At 34.6% G+C, this 24,263-nt stretch overlaps 1 protein-coding gene across 4 annotated transcripts in view; it reads right to left on the bottom strand.

Annotated features, from left to right (window-relative positions):
- The window catches only part of SPOCK3 (SPARC (osteonectin), cwcv and kazal like domains proteoglycan 3), a 177,904-nt gene that overhangs the window by 72,084 nt on the left and 81,557 nt on the right, over nt 1-24,263 (bottom strand). For all 4 annotated transcript variants that reach the window (XM_018071059.1, XM_018071069.1, XM_018071053.1 and 1 more), the window contains one exon: nt 22,309-22,423. In XM_018071059.1, coding sequence (XP_017926548.1) covers nt 22,309-22,391 — 83 coding nt within the window. In that variant the 5' untranslated portion in view covers nt 22,392-22,423. The remainder of the gene's footprint in view (nt 1-22,308; nt 22,424-24,263) is intronic.

Below are 24,263 nucleotides of genomic sequence, written 5' to 3'. Positions count from 1 at the left end.
GGGAGGGTTGTTTGTTTTAATAAGAAAGCCACAGATACATAAGTAATTTCCTGTATGACTTCTGTGAACTTTACACCTTTTATTCCTGCCTACTCCACAAATCCTTTTACTTAGAAGTCTTGAGCCACAGAGGCTGTCAAAACTTTAGACTTGACTGCTAAAGGTAAGACTTGAGCATAAACCATATTCTCACTGCCTCTAAGAAACCCAGACATGCTGATCAATGAAGGACCAAAGTACACTCCATCACCCAACAAGTATCAGCAGTTCAAACCATGAGAACGGGGATGACTGGCACATATTTCACAGAGTTAACTCACAGCTAACTGCCTAACTTTCTTCCTAAGGACTGAGGTTTCATTATGGTAGGGATTAATAACCTTGGCACAGACTTCTGAGGAAACTACTAAACTGTGAGAAAGAGCTGTCAGAAATTATGTACAGCGGAACCATAGAATATAAGAAAGGTAAAACTGCAGACAGAACTAAGATTGTTGACATAAGGTCAGTCGAGGTAAAGGGAAAACAAGCCACATGTATGAAAAGTTGTAAAATCATAAAAGCAAACACCAAGTCAGAAGTTTAAACAATACTAAGGATCAGCCCATTTCAATGAGTCATGGAAGTCTACACATGTTGTACTTAAACTGTCAGGCAAGCAAGGACCCACTGAGTACCTTGCAAGAGCTAGAGAGCATCTTCACATACAGTCTGAAAGCAAATTAGCCCTAGCTAAATATTGTGTCTATTTGGTGATAAATACTTTTATACTTTCAGGTAGCACGTATCCTGTTTACAGAGCCTTTGTAACCTATAAAAACTGCTTGAACTCCAGAGAGCAAAGATTGTAACTATAGTTTCACAAGTTCAGCGTACGATGGAAGAAAAACTTGGATGAAGCGGGTGTATACACATGGCAGAACAATCCACCCAACTATCATGGGATGTCTAATTTGACTCTTCAACATAGTTATTCTGGCCTCCAACATAGGAGTTAGAGAACAGTGAAGTTACAGGAGATACAGAAAAAGATCTTTCAATTATTTTGAAACTATAAAAACATATATTATCATTTATATGATAAAGATGTTTCCTTTGCTAGTTATTTTTTTCACATATTATAGATCATACAAAATTACCTTGGCAAAATTGACTTAATAATTTTTAAGTTTATCAACTAACCAACTGTTTTTCCTAATTCAAGTTGTTTAGAAGATTTCTTCCACTTCATGGAAGTATGAAGTAAACATGACGTCTTTCAGTACATATATACATTTTTACTGACTGAACAGACAGTAAGAAACTAACAATCTTCTACCTAACACGGTTATTTAAGTGCTATTTATAAAAAAAAAAGGGGCTCTATTATTATTTTACTCTGTAAAATTTTAAAAAGTTCATTACATCCCTCACTAATAATCAATAGTTAACTCTTCCACAGCAGAAACCAAGAGCAATAAAGTTGAGAAGGTTTGAACAGCTTGAATGATAACATGGGATGCTCACAATTTTAAGTAATTCCAGAATGAAGGCCTCAAATAATTTAATACATATTTTAGTGGATATAATGTATGTGTAATATTAAAAAAGAAACTGAGATTTATGCACACACATATCCCACTTTAGCAAAACAACAATGTATTATTTTAGGAAGATTTTTTAATAGCGTATATTAACCTATGAACTTAGACTTCACCTTCTGACCACTTGCCAAGATATGCAAATGTCTTTCACAAGTGCTTTTTATGCTAATCTAAGTGCTTGACCTTGTCATAATGTGATGGTTTAATCATTTCTCTTTGAGTTATTATATTTTTTCAGAAGTGTTTTCATTTTATAAAGCTCAAAGAATTACTTAATAGTTCTCAAACCTACTTTGCAAAGACAGAACATTACAGAGATTTTCCGTGTGTACTCATCCTTGCAGAGTTTACTTCTTCGAATACATATATACTCACTATGTATTAGTTTTACTGGAAAAAGACATCAATTAATTTGTGCTCCAAAAGAAAGTAGAGATTTTTCAACATTTTCCAATACAGACACCATCGAAACCAAAACAATCTTTTTCTTTTACACATTATTTAATGAAGTTGAAAACGTGTTTATTTTTTAGACAGAAACCAGTTCTCTTCAGTCAATAAAGATAATTTTAAGAATTTCATCTAATAACCAGAGGATTGTGTCATGTGTTACATTCATATACTTTGTTGAACAGGAATCCAAAATTCCTTCTTAACAAGCGAAGTGCAATAACCTGATTTGAATAATGTCACTTAAATGTGGGTCCTATGTCTCAGCATGTTTTGCATTTGCAAAACTGCAAGGTCAGGTATTGTTTTCATTCTTTAATGATTCTGTATTATTGAGAGAGAAGTCAAAGTTATTAATTCGGAATCTGTTTTGCATATGATGCTTTTTGTTACCTGTGTATGATAGCCCTATGTCATCAGAAAGCATCTTAATGGCTTCTTCATTAAAAAGCATCAGAAAGCATCTTAATGGCATCTTCATTAAAAAAGAGTGAAGAAAAATAATTTAAACATGAAAAACAGATCAAATGAAACATAATAAAATAATTAATAATCACTTCTACAACCCTAATAGACAAATAGTGATAGTATTTTGATTAATACTACTATTAGGATGGCCAATCCTACAAGACTCACTACTTTATGTAACATAACTACAGAATGGTTTTCACTAGAAAACAGATAATTTTCTTATTGCCTCAAAACACCGGCTGCTACGAAAATGTTCTTTGGCCATTACAGGAGTAACCTGATATTCCACTGATCAGATTCAGAACCCTGTAGAGTGATTCTCACACAATCTATCATTCTCACTGCCTGGCAAGCGCAAGTTGCGCTCCTGTTGCCCATGCTCCCAGCTCTTTCTTCCCTCATGCGAGATCAATCACACTGTCTTTGAAAATGAAGACAGAAAAGAAGGAAGAAAAATCCATTAATAAGCATCACAGTAATCAATATCTTAAAGAAGGATTTCCATTTTCTCCCTTTAATATTATCATCATATGTCTGCTTTGTCAATCACTTGAATTTTAGGGCTGGTAGGCAGTCTAAATCTTTTATTTCTTTGAAGTACTTAAAAACCTTATTTGCACTCCTCAAAATTACCCAAAGAGTTAAATATAGAGGCTTATAGGTAAGAAATACCAGTTATTGATCAATTACAAAAGAACATGCTTTTTTTCCTTCTGAATAGTCAGTATAGAAGGTAACTAAAGAAACATTATTTCTGCAAGGTGACTAATGAAATGTAGGAATTAAAATAATGTATCGCTTGACCATTTAAGCTTTTCAGTTTTTCTGTACTTGCTCATTTTTTCCCAAACTCGACCATTTGTTTACTTTTAAAAAAAGATCCACTCACTGTCATCTCTTATCTATTAAAAGGTATTGTCATATCCATATACCAATGCTGAAATTACTTCAAGTTGATGGTACGTTCTCAAGAATGACATTTGTAATATTCTGGAAAACACACCAACTTCCCAGCAATGACATAAATGTTAAGATGATGCAACTCCCCTCAGGATTAAAAAAAACAACAAACAAATCAAAACAAAAAACCACACACACCAGCCAAAAAACAACCTCTCACACTTTCTTACATATTCATATAATGTATCTGATCAAATCTTATTACTTCTTAAAAATCTAGTTGTATCCTCTATTCATGTTCCTCCAAGGAATATAAAACCATTTGTCAGCTCTAATACCTTCTTTTTTTTTTTTTTTTTAAATAGGATTGATAAAAGGAGTTTTGCTCTCTCCCAGAAACGTTTAGGTTTTTTCCCCAAGAAAATTGTTTTGGATTTGTGTCCACTTATTTTGTTATCCTAAGGCAGATATTTCAGAATCTGTTTCCTCTGTTCAATGAGAGCAAAGAATACAAAATACAGTTTTGTATTTAAAGTGACAAAAAGAGATGATAAAATCTATACGAGTTCTTCTATGCAAAGATTCCTTTTTCAGTGCTCCATGTATACCATACACGAACTATATATTTTTTAAAAATCAATTAAAGATATTTTTATGAGTCTTTTTCTATCAATTTTTATGAAATTATCACCAGAAATTATTCTCTATTGTTTTTTTCACCACATATAACAATGATTGAAAAGATCCCAACTAACTTTAAAGTTACTATTGCCATATATTACATACTAAGATACTAATAGTATCTTTAAGCTTAAAAATGAAATTGCATAGTCAGAGCAGGTAAAATTAGGGACCGCCTACTGACAGCAGGCGGTCTTAGACCTGCTTTATTTTCAGGTCATGAAACAAGGAAGAGTTGAAGATCTCTGTTCTAAGATATTTAAACTCTATGGTAAAATTCAGCTTTTCACAAGAAGAAAGAGTTTTAAGTGTTGAGTGTTTTAAATTATTCTTTCAGAGTAGTAAGGGAGAGAATAAAATGGTAAACAAAATAGCAAACACCTGAGGAAACAATGCTTTAGCCTTCTCTTAGTATTTCTATTTCCCATTTGTTAATTCTCTCAAATATGTTTGCCATTCTTGGCTTTATAAATTCATTCTAATCTGTTTAAAAAACCCTCCAAATTTGATAAAACCAGCTTCACTTTTCATCTCTGGAAGAAGGCAAAAGCATTCTGCTGTGATCCAGGACACTTAATCAGAATAATCACCACAGTCAAGGACAAAAGCCTATCTCTCAATGAAAAATGCCTTTATAAATATTTTTATTATACTGATTTTAATTTTAAAGTGTCCTTTCCAAAAAACCCCAAAACTCTCATGTTGTGTAATGACTGTAAAGCATGGAGGAATAGCACAGTGTTTGCATCTCCCTCCAAAACCACCCTTTGTCAAACCAGGGCTGGAGGCTGACTTCTGCAACCTCCTACTATCTACAGTCCTTAAGGTCATGGCCAACTCAATGCTGTCTGTAGCACTTTAACTTCTGTTTAGACTATAACAAGGTTTTATATTAGTCCTATGATTCCTTATGTTCTCCACTGGAGTTAAAAAAAAAAAAAAATCACAGCTGCTTTCTTTCAAGTAAGATCTCTAAAACATGGTACTGCATCACTACAAGTATTAGTGCAACAACTCCTAAAATTATTATTATAGATTTTTACTAGTACTCACAAATCCCTAACTCATTACAATTATGTATTTGACATTACCATTTCAAAGCCAAATGTCACGCTATGGGTTTATTCAAATTGGTTTTCAACATTTTTAAGTGTGGAGGTTTGTCACTCTGATATACCATGCTTCTTTCTTATCTTCACAAGTTATTTATAACAAAATGTATATTAGTATGTATTGAGATGTACACAAATGGATGCACATACATTGAAAATCCTCTTGAGTTCTGTGGTCTTGATTACTTGATGCACAGCTCATACTAACTTTTGCAATTAGCAGCAGAACACACTACCTCAGTTCATGTACCTTGCTTAAATGACAAGTCATTGATTTACAACAAGCAAAGCAGAGGTTTACTCTTCTCTATCGCATCCCAGGTATAACTGACAAAATCATGGGACTACAGGGGAAAACAAATACAATAAGGTTGGTATTAATGGGGCAGCTTGCACAAGCTTTCTCCTGTTCCCTTAAAAATAAAAATGCTCAGCTGCCTTTTTTTCCCTGTTCCTCCATAAAAAGAAAATGGGATATATACATTAATAATACGGCAACTGGCAAATTGATTTGCTGCACTACCTATAGTGGAATGTTTTCCTGTATTGACGCATTTGTGTATGTTTTATTGTATTTAATTATATCAACTATAGTTTTAGCACTTCAACAGAAAAAGTGTATGGCACAATATAACTTTTGGAAGTATCTTAAAATCAGCACGTTCCACTTGAGACTCTTAGCTCTGAATTTGAAAGAAATTTTTACTGCATTCACTGCAGTTGCTACTTGTCTTTCCTTTATTTATATTGATGGTATTTCCACTATTATCATGGCTTTTCTCACACCAGCTGAGACATGGGGAGAGAAGAGGGAATAATCCATTCTTTAAAGGACAAAATTTACCTGAAATTATTTTCTAACATCACATACAGCAGTGTATTTCAAGCTTAGTAGCTTATTTTCTTATGATGTATATGTCACACAGAACTATTTTGAGGCAAAATTGAAAAATTGAAGGAGAGACATAAGGAACTATATGCCTCCAGATTGTATTTAGCAATTCCGAGCTCCTCATTACACCTGTGATGAGCAATAAGCCACTTTTAGAAAGAATACATTCAAAGTATTCATGTTCAAGGATCTGAGTATCCCTTAATTGCATAAGTGAATCAGAGTTGCCTCAGAGTCTCTTTATGGCACATAACCTTGCAGTCATCCATTTTAATAAATGTTCTTTGCTCTTTAGCACAACTTTACAGTGAGCGTTACTTCTCCCCCCCCACTTCCTGCTTTAGCTTTCATTCTACAGTATTCAATTCCATTCATCAGTGTGTCCATCTGCATGGTTGATGCTGCTCCCACCTATAGCTCATCTTTCTAAACCTGACAGTTTTAATTTACTGTTCTCTCCACCTCCAGAAGTACCACACCTCTTTTGCTTAAAGAGTAAAAATGGAATTTTTTACATTAAACTGCTCTATTACAGGCATTGTGTAATATAATTCTACCTACCCTGGACATCCATTTACATTTAACAAGTTTGAAGTGGACTCATACTAGTCTAAATTCTGCTAAACAGAAACCTACATAATAGACACAACTAAACCTCCTTATGTACTATCTACTGCCAGGTGCTGAGGAGTAATACAAGGGCACATTGGAATAGAACACGGGATAATGGTTTTACAGTGAAGAACAGCAGGTTTAGACAGAGAGAAATTCTTCACTATGAGAGTGATGAGGCACTGGAACAGGTTGCCCAGAGGTGCTGCGGCTGTCCCATCCTTGGAGGTGTTCAAGGCCAAGTTGGATGGGGCTTTGAGCAACCTGCAGTAGCGGAAGGTGTTCCTGCTCATGGAAGGGGGGTTGTACTAGATGATTTTTAAGGTCCTTTACAACCCAGACTATTCTATGATTCTATGAATAAGGCTTGAAATGGGCCAGCTATCTTGAAAATTCTAGTGCTAGTATTACACTCCCTTTATTCTGCCACCTAAACACATTATCTTCCCAAAATAATTTCAAAAGCATCACAATATCATGCCTTGTTATACATTCTAAGTTATGGCACACACTTGGACAGAAAATTGTCTTATCCAAGGGTGCTCGGAATTACAAGTAATCTCTATATGGTATTTAAATTAAAACTAAAATAGTATTATCTCGAACTAGTTTTGCTGTTGCGATTATGTTAGGTCACTGGTGACAAAGGCTGTGATGTTTTTAGATGATGGTGTTAATCAGGTGTTAGAAGAGTACTTGCAAGCTTCAGAAAGCACTGCTTTACAGTTGATGAATTTTTAAGAGAATGTTGTATGTCTGTGTATCAGTGCCTCACAAAACTTAACTTCTGCATTCTGGCACTGGTTAACAGCTATGCCATGTCTACGAAAGAAAGAATCCCTTTAGATCATGTAGCCAACTGACAACTTCCTGCACTCTAACCTTCCAAGTGCTCCTTAGAAAGATAGAAGAGCACCAATTCTCTCATTCCTGCAGAGGAGGAGAAAGAGGACAAAAAAACAAACAAAAAAGAGACAGAAAGGCTTTCAGCCTGGTATTATCTTTTCTGTCACTACAGGATCTCCTGAATTTATGAATGGTGCCTGATAACATCAGAAAATGGGAAGATAAAACTGACAAGCTGACGTAGGGGTCTGCACAGACAAAACATATAGGAATAAGAGTATAGTAAGATGATAAATGAGCAATAATGGGTTGTCAAACTATTATTCATTAATCTGCTGGATTATACTAAATTATTCTATTGATATTTTTGTACATTATATGAACATAAAAATTTTCCTTTTTCCTTTTTTTTTTTATTTCTTGTTCATTACTGAAAGGAGGCTAAATTTCTCATAGCTCAGGAGCATGTCTCCTTCAATCTCATATAGGTAACTCATCCCAGAGTTCACCTAGGCAGTGAAACTGGTGCATGTGCACAACAAACCCAAACCATCAAGGAGTACCATTTCTATTACACATTCACTGTGCAACAGGTCTGTAACACTGTGGTTAGTCATACTGCCAAATATGCAGAAATTCACTGAATGAGTATCAAAACCTGTTTTGATAAACTTCATGGGGAAAACTGATAAATATAAAACCTAGTTCAACAAAGCATTGTACCAGCCAAACTTACTAAAAGGTAGAGTAACACTCATGCAGCCTCCATTTTGGCTGCATATTACTTGTGTTTGCCCTTATTCTTCAAAACTCAATCACATTTTGCAACAGTACTGTTGTTCCTCAAAATCTAGTTTTAATTTGTAATACTCTTTTACCTCTCTGATTAAATCCAAGGATTGTCAACAGTGAGTCTGACTGGAACAAAAAAAAAAAAGTTCCCTTTGTAGTTAGGAAATAATTTAGCATTTTTGATATACTGTATGTATGGACTTTTACAGCTTGAAAAAGTTGCAATTTAAATTAATTCATAGTTGGTTTTACTTATTCACCTGATTTTGTCATAGATATATTAAACTCACAGAGACAGACAGGGCTATTGATGTATTGGAAATAAACCAGTTTAAAAAAAAGCAAAGCTATTTTCATTGGCATCTACAAATAAAGTTATTTTTAAAACATAAACGATTATTTGTGCTATTGCCTGAAGTAAGAAAATCAAAGAGATTTAAATTGTGAGGTTTTCTAGTCTGCTAATTCACACATATAAATAGATCATTTTAAAGATGAAAATTTAATATAAAACAGAAATATCCATGATGAAATATCTGTACTAGTACATCACTGAAAAACAAATAGTCAGGAATACCACTAAAAGAAGTTTTACTAACTACTGTAATGTTGTCTCACAGTATTTAGTCTAGCATGACAAAAATTCTGTTTTATGTCAGAATTATATTTCCCATTCTGTCTTTTAAAAAACCGAAACTCAATTCCACAAAATAGTCTGGTAGCCAAAAAGCTAGATATACCTTGTTCTTCTGCTATTAAGAAAGTTGGTAATGTTCCTATTTTGATTTGATTTTTTTCCTATTAATGTTCATAAACATCCTCAGTATAGGCTCTTTCTTACCTTTTCTTTCTCCCTTCCTTAAATTACTCTAATGTGAGTTCCACGAAGTGGTACCAACAGGATAATACATAATCTATTCCTTCTCCATTCAAGTCATTATAAAGCATCTCTTACCAGGACTTATTTCAGGTTTCAGACATGACTCTGTTAACATTAAGTCAGGCTGAGTGAAAACATGAACAACTGTGGTGGAGAAAAGTAACATATGAAAATGGAGAAGAATTATTTGAAGAGAGACAAAATGAATATATAAAACTACAGGAAAAATGCCAAAGGAGCAAATCCTAAAGAAATAAAAACATCCTCTAAAAGGTAAAATAGCAATAACCAGTATTTACGTGATGGTGACATCAAGAGAATTGTGGTTCAGCTTTTAGGGCTTTACTTAAACTTTGACTTCTTCCTTCTGAATCATGCAGAATTTGGAAAGTTCTCTGAATATTTCAAAAATTATTTCAAGCTGCTCAGAAAAACTGAAAAATAAGACATGTAAGGCCTCAGCTTTTGCTCTGCTCAGTTGCTCCTAGAGGGTCTACATTTTCATACAACTGGGGCCTTTGCTGGTGCCTCAGCTGGGCACCCCTGGTATTTTGCAAACTGGTAACACAACATTTATTGTGATTTAGATTACTAACTTCAAAGTCATGACTGCAAAACAACAAATTCACCACTCAGCCTCAGAGCTGAACGTTTCCAAATACTTTGCTTTAGAAGACCAACCATAAATTCAGCCTAGAAATCCCCAAGTTGAAATGCACTAAGAGTGACAAAAAGACTGTGGTTACATGGGGAAGATAAAAGTAATCTATTGGGAGATGACATAAATGGAAACATATTTTCTGCCTCACTGTGGGGCAGAAAAAGCATTTCATAATTTGCTTGGGAAAGCATCTGCTTTCACAAGAGAAGAATTTTTTTTTTTTTTTTTAAATTTTAAAACTCCTGAGAGCAGACAGTGCTACTTTTTCCAGTGACATTTTTCCCTCTCTGCTTCATAGTTACCTCAAATTTTATTTTTATTACAATCTTTATAGGTTCAGGCATATATAAATTACTCTATCTTTTCATATCTGAATTATTTTGGTAAGAGAGTAAATGTGGTATCTAATTGGACTAGTATCCAGTCTGCTGATCAAATAAAGAACTTCCTTTTAGACAGCAGCTGGAAAAGAACAGCTAAAAGGAATTTAACAGGAAAGTGATCAGAGGCAAAATTTACAACTCTATTGCCAAGAATAGTTTTGCTACATGCCAGAAAAATTAGCTGTCCTACCTGTATGCTAGCTTAGAGGATTGTAGCTCTCCACACACATTTCTCAACCTTCCTTTTAAGCACAATGTGAACCAAGAGCTCTGTGGCAGTAGTCTTTCAAAATTAAACAGGTTCCTAAAATTTGTTTAGAATCTGCTGCCTCATGCATTCTCCCCTTTCCATCATTATCAGGGGGTAAATGAAACTAACTGAGCAATGATTACAGAAATAAATTCCTGTCATAGTCCTTTTTACTAAGTTAACTTTAAGCTAAGTGACCATTTTCCAGTGTCTTTTCATCCAAAAGCCTCTTCGTGTCTTTGATCATATTTTTAACAGCTATAAAGTGTTTCTGGTATGTGTCCTCTCTCAAGGTGGCCTTATATAATACCATTATTAAATAAACTGTGAGACCTCACTCAAAATGATTTCTTAACATTTACAGACTATTCTCTTTACCATTCTTTACAAATTTTCAAGTTTTGTTTGTTTTTATAAGTACTGCATTTGCATAAGTTTTCCAAGTCCTTCATAATGACACTTTGTGTTTGCTTCTCATTTGAACATATAGACATAATTGATTCTAACAGAAATTACCTTGTTCTACAATTTGAAGATAGGAGAGGTGAATTAGAGCATGACAAAAATATTGTAGTGTAGGTAAAAAACCTCCAGCATTTCTACTTTGAAGTAAATGGTTATATGATGTCATATAACTTCTAGATGTCCGTACACCTCTAGAATATGAAAGAAATTCAGTTTTCCAGAAACATTAAATCTGTAAGGAAAAGGGCTAAAGTCATGCTAGAAGTGTTGCTATTGTTGGTTCTCTCTGAAGGAATTTCATGGATAAGAAATGTAGAGAGTACAGAGGTCTCCAGCTCTAGCTATAATAATGAATAAGGGAACAGCAAGCCCTCACATCCTAATTCCTAACATGCAAGTTTGTTTTATGATATCTAAGATCATCCAGATCATCTTGGCTGTAACTTCATACCCTTTAGAGATCCTAGTAGAATGCCCCAAAGGTGAAAAATCAGTCACTGATATCCTCAGGATATCACTTTCCTGTAGTCATATGTTTATCACTCTACTACCCAGCTTAAACCTCCTGAAATAATCTTTTCTCTTATTTGCCTCTTCCTTGCACCAATGAGTTTGGGGTTGAAGAGGAGATGATGTCTGGGACTATCTCTAAAAAAAAAAAGCCCAGTAGAAAAAGCTTAGAACATAACTAGGGTTGAATCTCAGGATCAAAATTAGCTTTCATAAGTATGCAAATCTTGGTACAATAAACATTAACTGGAAATGAATGGGCAAGTGGTGAAGACAAAGGCAAGGGGAACGAGTTCTTCAAGAAGTCCAAGCATTTTTTTTTTTAGGTGCCCAGATCTTCAGCTGATCATGAAATGAAGTAATCTCTGAATTACAATAAAGGCAATTATTTTAAATTTTCACACACATGGAGCTCTCTGGTAAGAAAAAGCCCACCTAGGTATATTCCTCTGTGACACATCTTTTCCAGAGGCATTATTTCTAAGGTTCAAAAAGCTGTATTTTACAACACTTGTTATTTTAGGCTCTGAATTAAAATAATCTACAGCTAAGGGAAAAGGATAAAAATTGGAAAACAGAACAGAAAAATTATGTCCTCATGCACTTTCATGATTGAAAACATCAAGAATTAAATAACTTTAAATTACAGTGAAAATTAAGTGTTGATTACTACATATGCCCCAAGATGATAATTTTGGATGGCTTGATCCATAGGTGCTATGAACCAGTTCAGTGGTCTGTTAATCGCTCTACTCCTTTAGTTAGCGGAGAAAATTGAGACTTCTTTTTCTGTGTGGTTTTTTTAGTTTGCTTAGGGGTGGTTTTTGTTTATTATGTTTGTCTGCTTTTTATTACTTTGTGGAACAGTCTAGGAGTTGCAAGTCTGTGTCTATTAGAAAAGTGTTACAAAGTAGATATTCATCTATTGCTATTGTACCTGCATCTTCAGGTAACAGTCAATCTACAAAATTATGATATATCCTGAATTCTGTGCACTTCTGCAATCCCATAAAAACCAACACTCTACTACTATAAAATGCTTATATAAATTTTACCTCCAAAGTTTACCTGCCTGTGGATGTTCAAATATATCATTGAAGGTCTGTATTTGACAAAAGTCTCCTTCAAAGGAATTGAACCAGAACATGCTGGAGTCACAGCTATTGTGACTGCAGATCTCCTCAGGTACAATCTCTTCTTTGCCTCACCTAGAAGTTTTGTCTACACAGAATTAGAGTATTTGTCTGAGAATTCCGGACATAGAATGTACAGTACCATGCATCTTGTGGATAATCTGCCCATGTACAATAAAGCCAAAGCATCCCCAAAACCACTGGATAAATATTGCCTGAATTAAGGAAGTGGATGCCGCAGATTTAGGAAGCTTTAAATCCAGCCTTAACTATAGTGTTATTTTAAGAATTTATTATTATTATTGTTACTACTACTACAGAAATGCAGAAAGTGCATAAGAGTTTTAGGAAAAGTATTTGTATGGTGTAAGTGTTCCAATATGTAGCATTTGACATAATATAGAAAAAAAAAGATGCATTTTTTAGGCAAAAAGGATCTCATATAGAATATATAGTAGCCTGTGGAAAAAGTCATACCTCTAAGTAAAGTATTACTGTTCTCTTCTAGCAGACTACAGCATTTATAAAGCATTTTATAAAACCAAAACCCCTTATATTATTGACCATGTAACAAAGACAAACATTTAGTGACTCCTGACATGCCTTCACTATCCTACGTACACTATTTCATTTCCAAAAGCAGTAATCCATTTTACTGTAAAGTAGCAATATGTGCAAATATTTCACTTCATGATGACAAACATCTCCAGCTACTACAATTAATGTATTTTTCAACATTGTAAACCTTAAGTGTATTGTTCTATACAAATGGAAATTAGTACAACCCTTTCTGTTCCCTAAACACTACTCCTACTCATTTTCACACACTTTACAGTTTTCCCACCACTGGTATGTAAGAAATACAACAGATATATTCTGAACCTCTAAACACAACTTATGAACCAAAACCTTCAAATAACATGAAACACATAAGAACTGATGCTAAGTAGTAATCAAATCACCTATTTATAATCAGATTTAAATTTTAAAACCTGTAAAAGAACCCTCCACATACAAGCATCCTGAAGTTCTATTGTATTTATATTATATAATATATTATATTGTATTACCCAGTGTTAAGAGTATTTCAGTAACACTGAAACACAAAAAAAACCCTGTAAACACACAACTCAACAACAAATTCCTGATTACAAATGTTTGCATCAGCTAATTTGAAATAGATAATTTATTCTAATAAAGTACACTGAAAACTGATACTGGTAGCAAGTTTTTTAAGCACTATACAAACAAACTACAAGCTTGACAGGTATTTTTAAGAAGGGGCATTGAACTCTTCTGGAATTGACTTTGCCTAATTTTTCTACTGAAGGAATATTTAAAGATTTTATTCTTATAATTTTGTATTATTTCCATGTTTATAGTAGTACATAATGCTTCTTATTGCTATGGACTATAATCACGACTTTACAGTTAAGGACAGAGAAATCATTTATAATAAGCACTGCCTGCATCATTCTTAATTTTTTAACAAAAAGGCAATCTTTTTAAGTATATTCACAGGAATACTGTAAGGGAAAAGACCATTTTAAAACAAAAACACAACGAAAGCTAACATAACATTTTTTATTAACAGAACAGCACATTAACATCCCCCAGGATTGCATAAAAATTGTACACTTTAAGAGCAATGCTTTCCTAGATAAAACATCACATCCTTTCCTATGATCTAGTTTATGACAAAAGTGTCCTAACTCACTGCTTTTTAGTGGGTGGTACAACTGAGAGCGCCTTCAGCCACTGTCAGCAAGACAAAAACAAATATTTCAGCAGGTATCCGTTTTCCTTAAAAACCCCTAAATCCTAATTTAGAATCTCACTGTAGAAAGTAGGACACCCATGATCACAGAAAATTCATCATGCCAACTGATTATCCAGTGCAGGAAACTGAGAATTTGAACAAGCACTGGAACAGGTAGAACATGAGTAGGCACAGGACTTACTAAATTAATTGAAGTCCATATGAATTAGTCCAGCATAGGACTCCATATTTGCCTTAAAAAAAGGCATATCATGAATTTTGAATTGGAAAAGTATTGTGGAAAACACGTGTTTTGCTAATAAATAAGATAGAGAAGCTCTGTTTAAGTCTCCTTTATTTAAAGTTTGCTTTGACCTACTACAAAACATATATTACATACTAAGAAAAAAATCTCCAAACATGAAAATATTCATATTTTATATTTCTACAGACAAACGTTGAGTGGGGCAGGTTTTTTTTCTTAATTTCTTAAGGACAGCAATTTTTGAGTCTAAGTTACAACCTTAATAAATTTTAAGGCTGATATGGACAACACTGGTACTGCAACATACAATGCAATTTACATATGTATCTTCCACTAGTGTTAGCAAAAGTTCTGTATAGAGAGAATTAATTCCATTAGAGGACCCTGTTTTCCTCTAGCTGTGTATCCATAACTCCCCACTAAAATGAACAGACCTTCACAACATATGCAAAACGTATGATGCATAGTGTTAGTCACCTTTTTCCTTTTCCGATGAAACGAAACAGAGAGTAAAAAAGAACCTTTGTTTTCTTACTTTATTAAATTGCATAGCATATAAAAATCTCCAAAATATTCAAACTTGCACCTCTCTTAAGTCCATAAGAGTCCTAATTATTTTCTCAGCAAGTTCAATTAAGCTACAGCTAAGCAAATTTCCTTTTCAGTACTTTGTAGAGTGTAAGTATGATCACAATGCATAGTTACACAATAATTGGACTAATCAAAGCTATATAATGTCAGCATTGTGAACGAAGTAGTGTTGCTCATTAGCCTTTTACAAAAGGATTACTATAAATTCAGCCTACGTGCAGCAACACTTCCTGTGCAAACAAACAAAGATAATGCAACAAGCTTGAAACACTGCCAAGTTGGCAGACTGGCAGCACAAATTATGCAAAGAACCAGAAAGCCTTCAGTAGATTCAATAGAGCTTGGAGGATAAGAATGATTAAGTGCTTCTGTGTACAACTACAAATCACAGTAATGAATCAGACTAAAATTTCCAATAAGGGACTTAACTGCACCAGCTGGCCTTCTTCAGCAGCATTATAATGTGAAATGATGACATCCTAAATAGTGGTGTTTGCAACTTTCACAAAATCTGCTCAAAGCAAGTCCTTTTTTTTTGCTTCAGTTTTTTGAAAGGCTGTTTGTTTTTTTTAATCATGATAAAGCATTGCAGCACCTAAAGATACAGAAAAGTTACAAAGCTATACTGTTCCTTCTTCTTCTTTTCCTTTCTTTCTAACCAAATGAATCTTCCATGTCAGTTCTGACTCTCTTTCAAAACTGCTCACACTATTTAATATAACTACAGATTTGTAATTACAGCTTTTTTTCCCCTTCTTTTAATCAAAAACTTACTGGTAACAAATTGAAAAACCTCTTTCTTTTATTGTACCTCATAGTCCAAAGTATGATATTTTGAAAATCTAGAATACATGTATCCATACAATATGAACAAAAAGAATACATAGGCATGTGTACATATTTATTCATATGTATGTATGTGTACGTATGTATGCACGTGTCCATATGTGCATTTTTATTCAAACAGGTCTCTCATATTTTTGGACTTTGTCACTTGTTATGCTTGGGAGTATAATCTTAGCCATGCAGTACCCACATCCATGGAAACAGAACAGGTTTTGGCTTGCTTTTCAGTAGAATCAGTGTTACTCTGAGCTTCTGTCACATCATCCAGGCTAATCCATCTAATGCTTCAGAGCCCAACACTCATCACTTCCAAGCTGAGATGTAAAGTTTTCCTCAAGTTATAATACTAAGATGAACCCATCTATGGAAGAATTTCTGTTAATCTACCTCATATAATAATGCATTAGAATGGTTTTCCACATTTTTCAGAGAAACTGCAAGAGGGTAGGAGTCCGAGGCAAAATAATGGTCTAGTCGACCAATTATTTGAACCAAATCAGCACTTTAAAATGTCACTTAACTCAAAACCCTAAAGGAAGCTGTAACAAGATCAAGTGCTAGCACAAAATCTATCAAGCTATCCAACTCCTCTACCTTAATAAATTAAATAAGGTGATGTAACATCTTTACCACTATCAGCTTCTGTGAGTCTATAATAAAGTGACGCTCCTTAATACACTTTAATAGTGAAACTGTGGTAATTTGAAGACTGAGCCCACAAGCAAAAATACTAGAAAATTTTTATTAATCAGTAAATTCAGGTCCTATTACACACAGGCTTGGGGCAGGGGACCATTGTCACTAAATTTAACTTCATTTCACAGAACTCTTAAGATTAAGTCACTAATTCTTAGAGAGTGAACTCTTTATCATTAGGCCCTCTATACTGCTCACCTTCTACCCAGCTGTGCAACTTATAGATGTCCATTCTGCACACTTCTCTGGAACCCGTGTTGTGGAGCTCTAATAGAAGAGCCACTATATTTTTTTGTTTCTTACTTTTAACTGAAATAAATGCTTTCTTATTATTACTCTCTACTCATGACTAGTGAATTCTCATTTTCCAGGTGATCATCATCTGTAACTGAAATGTTTTTACCATGATTAAGTTTTCTCTCCTACCTTAACCTTAATAAAATAGGGTGGGGCATTTTAGAATTGCTAGTATCATCAGAATCTGTTAATATTTACTGGGAATCAGTTACTCATAAAGAACATCCAAAAAGATGTGCACTTCTACACAAGGAAATTATATTCTTCTTATGAACACCATCCCTACATTATTAAAATGACATAGGTATAAGCTGCTATCATAAAGAAGGAAAAAACCAGCACAAAAACAAGATAGAGAAAGGACTATAAATGACTGTAAGGCATAAAAGGTATAATCTGCAAAGAGAAAGAAAGTAAATCATAAATGAAGAGATGTTCTACAAAAGCAATGATCCCCTATTTCTAATTCCCTACAGATTTCCTATACTTAATACATGAAATAAAAACTGGATATAAAATGCCTAAATTGTGTTACAATTGCTTCCTACTCTGAAACCTAAGAATAAATGATTGGAGAAGGTAAAAAATCCAATGGGAAGAAAAAGGAAGTTCAGCGTCCTTACACAAGTAAGAGCTGTCAAGTCTTTAAACACTCCTACTCCATCTTAACATGCTGTGGATATAACATGGCAGACACAAATGCAATCTATTTCTGCTGTAGCAGGAAACTGTATTGTTGATTGGCACATTTTACCTAAAGTCGTAAGAGCACAGCAGGACCTTCACAATGGGGGTAGGGGGCATTATCTCTGGTGGGGAATTCCTAAAAGAGACAGATCTACATGTGCCTAGAAAAAGTCCACACACCTTTAATGCATTGAATAATTTAATGCCTCTAAGGATTGACTGATTTCAGGTATCAAATCAATTTTATGCAGTACTTTTTTTGTACTTACAGAAGAAGAGACTGTTTTCTCAGATTCTACTAGGTTCAGTAAGTACAATATTAGTCACTGGGTTCTAATATATCAAACGTGCTTGGCTTTCCCTGGAGCACGATCTTTGGCTCAAAACTGTTTCACAACTACTTCATTTTCAGAACTTAATTAGAACTTCACCTATACACTGCTTTGTTTCCTACAGTAGCCTACGATTCACAGAATATTAGTCTTATTGAAAATTACAGTATGTGTCAATTAATATTATAATAGTCTGTTTCAAATCTAAGAAAAGGTTAACACACTATTCATCAGGACCTGAAAATCTGTGATACCTTGCTGCTGAATTAACTTTTCCACTTTCCTAAGCCTGCTTAGCTACCATCTTCCATGGCCCTAATGAGCTCCTACATGTTGTGGTGTCAGCACATATCCCTTCTTTCCTTGCTCAAAAGGAAAGAACTCAACAAGAGTTCTCAACATGTACTTCTCAATAAGAAGTACATGAAGATTAAAGGATTTATCTTTACCACCTGTTGCTCAGCATATACAAAAAGTAGACAATTTCTCTTAGTATCATGAATATTCTGCCTGTGACCATAACATTCACATCAACATATCCCAGTATTAGTTTTCCAATATTCTACAAGTTGTATCAGTATTTGAATGAGGTATACTCCAAAGCATTTCACTGTTTCATGTACAGAGTCTTTACAGGTTTTTTCCCCCCCTAAAGCCTATCACTTAACCAATAAACTGGAAAGTACAAAGGTATAGAAGAACACCATTTAGCCAAAGGAAAAGTTGATGACAAACTCCCAAATTTAAAAGAAGCAAAGAAAAATTCTATTTTACACCATAGTTTGAATTACCTGTTTATGATACAGTCTAGTGCAGGCAGCTACTCCTTTCCCACAGCAATCCACATGGAAGTACTTGGATAAATAACATCTATATATACATCCTGCATGTTTTCCCCTCCTCAAGTACATCCTCTTTCTTTCATAGGATGAAAGAAGAGTGCTAAGAGGGTAGCACACAGAACACAGTTTTCACCACAGTTAGAGCCAGCAGAGATGCTATCTGCTACCAACAAAAATCTTCCGCCTTTAAGCATGCCCCCCATAATTTCTAAAGCTCTGGTACTCCAAACTACTCTCATGACCAATGATCTACAACACTTATTTCACCTTTTTGTCAAATACTATTCAGTCTTTCCAGGACAGTACATAAAGGAAACTCTTGTCTGGGAATGCTATGGCACTGCAGAATTGTGCTAGAAGAGAACTTGCCATCTTGGCAGTCTACCAGAAAAGGAAATGAGCCTTGAGATTAAACTGAGGGAAGACCATGATCTCAGCTGTCATGGAAACTGAGGAAACAGCAAAACCATAGGCTTGTCTGCCACATAACTCCATGAAAAGGGCAGTGATATGTAGTAGCCAGTTTTGAAACCATTCAAAGGCAAGCACACTGCAGCAAGATCACAGTGCTGAGATCCTCAAGCTAATAAAAAGGTTAATAGTTCTGAAAACACAAGTAGAATCATCAATAAAGTGTGCTGTTCACATTAATTAATCCTACGGGGACCTTGTCATATCATGTCACTAACAGCCTTGCAGATGGCTGGGACATCCACCCATGCTTCACTATGTGGTACTGCCCTCAGCAATCCATATAGGGCTACAATAGTTTGGAGATTGTACTGCACAGATAAGAACACCTGGGAGCATGGACTGAACAACAATGTCTACGCCTACCTGTTTTCTTCTGCAAGTCGATTTCTTACAAGCAACAAATTACTAAATCGATTTCTCCACTTGATACAGTTATCAGAGTTCACTCGTTAGTAACCTCTGTATTTATGCAATTACCTAAAAAAGGTAACAGAATTTATATACAGAAGTTTATGAACCAGGTAACAGGACTGCTTGGGAATGCTGCTACTAATAATAGATAATTTTACTATAAATCTCAGCATTTCAACTTGATGACAGCCCAGAAAAATCTATTCAGTTGTAACTGTACTTCATGCTTCTTTCTCCAGAGTAGTTCAAAGGTGCCCATAAACTTTTTATTTATCTTGGAGGTATGCAAAGTCTACTCTTCCCTGTCTGCCTCTTGAGGATTGTCTTTGACACTGTATCAATTCACAGGCTTAAAAATACTTTTTCTGCACAAGAGTCTTGGGAATAATCTCTGGAACATCTATGGATCTATACAGCAAATATGTCCAAACTGAAATCTACGGGCAAGTTCTTTTCTATGAAGAGTTCCCAGTAATCCATCAAAAAGGTCTCAACTGTTTTTCCAGAAAACACCTCCAGCTGTCTTTTCTTACTTATTTACATTATCCAATCTTTGAAGAACACCACGTGTGCACACACACTAACTAAGCAAAAAGGAAAAATTACTGGGATTATATTTTGCAAATATTTATTCCCAACAGATTGTGCACAACTGATATGTTAGAAATGGATACAGGTAGATAATATAACTGGACAGTTGATAATATAACCATTCTTATCAAATTTTTATCAAGACTTATAAAGAGTGGAGTAGTCCTTTGGGAACTCTGAAAAACAGATGGCTCTGTTGAAAATCAATATACAAACTCTAGATACCAGCAAAGGAATAGCATGTTGGGCTAAAGAAATTAATAGCAGTAAACAGATCCAGCAGACATGACTGCTTGTGTATATGCTATTCATACTCTTATCCCACCATATACAGTAAGGTCAGAGACTGCATGAAGAAAACCTTTTTAGAAAGAAAGAACAAAGCAAATTATTTCTCCTTGTATGTGATAATCTAGGGGAACAGGAAGATCTAAGCTTGGGAAATCCCTGTCTTGGCTTCATCTAGCTTACAAGACTAGACTTACAGTGTTTTTTACAATCACCAAGTTGGTGCCATTCCAAAGTTTCACATTATCTACTGTATTATATTCAGACAAGTTTTACCTCTTAAAATACTACCTTTCTAAAAGAGTACCAAGAACTGTGGGAGGAATAATACAGGGATGAAGACTGATGTCAAAAAGTTTCTTAATGCAACCACAGTACATACCTTCATCTAAGCTAAAAAAGTTTTCAGTCCTCATCTATTGCATGTATACTTAACTTGGAGATGTCATTTTTTCCACTGTTTTCAATGACTCTTAGAAATTTCAAATTATTGTGTTTTCTTGGACAGTTAACACTGACATATTCCTGACACTTCACGTGCAGTTGAAATTAGACTACCTAGTTTTGTCCGATAGTTCTTGCAACTTATATAGTATTTTATCAAACTAAAATGCCTAGTTCTACACTGAGATTGTTTAATATAAACAGTGTAACTCTGCAAATACTGTCAAGTTTTTTGTTATTAACTTCAGCTGCAGATTAAGAACAGTTTAAACCTTTCCTTTGATTAGGTACTATCTTGCTTGTTTGAAAAGCTCCAGATGGATGTATTTAACATAACTAGACACTCAGAACAACATTTCTTACATCATTGATGAAACTGTACTTGAAATAATCCTCTTCCAACAGACAAGGAAGTCTTTTATTTCCCTTACATCTTTTCAGCCCCTACTGAGCACTGTAGCAGACAGTTAAACCAAGTTATCGAAATTTAGCCATTCTACTATGGCTCATTTGGCACAAGGAAGTGCAAAAAAACCCAATAATCTCAAGCCAAAGTGCAACTTGACTCCATCTTCTCAGCACACAAAAATCATGACACAACTAAATGTACAGTTCAGGACCTACATATTCATATTTCTGCCCCAGATAAAGCTACAAAAGTATATTATCATGTATTTTCTCCTTATATTTAACCAGGTCAGTATGCAAATAAAATTGGAATGTACAGCAGAAGAGAAAAAAGGGGGGAAAAACCCCAGCCTCAAACAACTTGCACTGTATGAGGCTGCTACCTACACTTTAAGAGGCAGTTTCAAGTTCTCTAGCTTTGTATAAGAAGTGATGATGTCAAAGTAATGTACAGCAGCAGGACATTATCATAATCACTTTATTTTGCTACTGGCACAGTGGGTATTTCCGTAAATGTATTTGTACCAGAAGTTTGCAATATTTAAATATGTACCCCTTCTAGTTTACCAGCCTATTGAAAAAATCAAATATTAAACATTATAATCAAACTATGCATAGATAATTACTCCTAAAATCCACCTCTACTCTTCTTATATGTGTTTAAGTAACTAAACTAATTATAATGGATTTATGGTTTAAAAGTCAGTCATGAACACTATAAAAAATGTCTACAGGATTAACTTTTGAAGTATTTACCTGTGCGTAAGCCTTCGGTGACTAATGCAAACAGCAGTTTGTTGATCCTGTGCAACACAGACTTTATGGCGACTACATTTCATCTTCAAACATGGATCTTTAGCCGGATCTAAAGCTAAAAATAGTTTTAGAAATTTGTTAACAATTATCTAGAAACATGCAATTAAAACAAGAAACACCACACAAAAAACCTACCAAGGTTGTGGAGGGGGTTGGCCTGCTGCTTGTACAGCATGCTGCACTGCAAGCAGCTGACTGTCACCAGGAAAAAAATGCAGCTGTTGTATTGGTAAGAAACTACTCACTGCTATATTCTTTTAACAATTGCCACTCTCTGACTGTAATCCCCAAACACTGGTATTTCCAACTTGAAAGCATTTTCCCTTAACTGTTTACTAAGATACAACTGGGTTCTTCCTACTCAGCATTAAGTGGTGAACAGTGGCACTGAATTTACTGAGAAATTATTACTCAGATGAGATTTTAGTAAAAGTAAAATATGCAGGCAAGTGATTGGTATGACTGTCTTTATATATAAATTGTACTTGCTTCTAGGCCTCTATTTCTGCTTTGTGAGTTTTAGAGGGGTTCTTTTTGTAGTGGTCCTTTAGGAATCCTCCATACTCATTTTTCAAGGACAATTTCAGCTAAAAATAGTGATTTCTGGCTGTACTAAAAGAATGTAATAATTTTGTTTGTTGCTTATTACTAAATTTGCATTCTTCTTGAGTAGCCATGCCTACATGACTGTAATATAGAAAAACATCTGCCAATTTAAGTTCTCACTAGAAATGATCAACTTCTGCCTTCTCCCATCTCCACAGTGTCTTTCAGGTAGATCTAAATATTCCAACACTAATTTTTTTTATCCCTATCAGAATCCTTTTTTTATCAAGGAAGAAAGTTATAAACAATTAGAATTCTGTTTCCCTGTGTTCTTCACTTTAGCATGTTACTGCCCAGTATTCAGTTATATTTCAGAAATTTCTCATTTTTTACATCTGCTTATAAAATATCACAGAATCACAGAACATTCTGAGTTGGAAGGGACCCACAAGGATCATTGACTCTTATCCCTGCACCCTAAGAATCACACCATGTGCCTGAGAGCATTTATTTGCATATACATTTTCTGAACAAAAATGTTGTTTCTTCTATTCTTCATTATCAAAAGTAAGCTTCTAATCACATCTTTATTTGACCTGCCAGAGGATACTAACATAAGACCGCTAACTGGGCAAGTACCCAGAAAACAAGAACCAAGCTGATCATTAGCTGCAGTTTTGATGCATGAGGTTGCAGTGCTGAGTATGATTAAATATAGTCTGAGCAGTGACATCTTCAGTTTTATTTCCCTCTTAATAACATATTCAGCTGAGCAAAACAAATACACAAGATTATCAACAGAGTAGAAAAGTGATGGAATAATTAATACGGTAATAATTCAATGCAGACAGAAAAGTAGCATTTTGTTAATTACAGCATAAGACATATGAAAAGATGTATTCTTCTTTTTACTTTACAGCAAGTCAGCCATAAAAACACAACAAGTAATCCAGAATAAATCCAATTACAACAACTCTATACAAATAGGAAGCAAGCACAGCAAAAAAAAAATACTGAACTAGGATAACAGAGTTGGAGTCAAAATTAATGAGAGCATATTCAGTATCCTCCTTCAATTTACTTTAGATTCCACGTCAAATACTTCCCCTGCTTAAAGTCAGGCAGAACGTAATGCCAGCCCTTAGTAAAACTAAAGAGATAATAACTTAAGGTACTTGTCCAAGTACCTCTCCCCCAAATGTTCCCTGGTTGGAGACACTAGGGTAGCAATACTGGAATATGGCCTATCTTCAGGTAACTGCTTTGCAAAAGCGAATAGGTCAATGAAACATAAGCAAGAGAAATCTGGAATATAAGGATGCTGAGTTCAATATCAAGCAGAAAACAGG

Source organism: Manacus vitellinus, unplaced genomic scaffold (assembly GCF_001715985.3).
Source record: "Manacus vitellinus isolate BGI_N305 unplaced genomic scaffold, ASM171598v3 scaffold_0_pilon, whole genome shotgun sequence".
Lineage (NCBI taxonomy): Eukaryota > Metazoa > Chordata > Aves > Passeriformes > Pipridae > Manacus > Manacus vitellinus.
The sequence above is the reverse complement of the archived record's forward strand: the minus strand, read 5'-3'. Positions and strand labels throughout refer to the sequence as shown.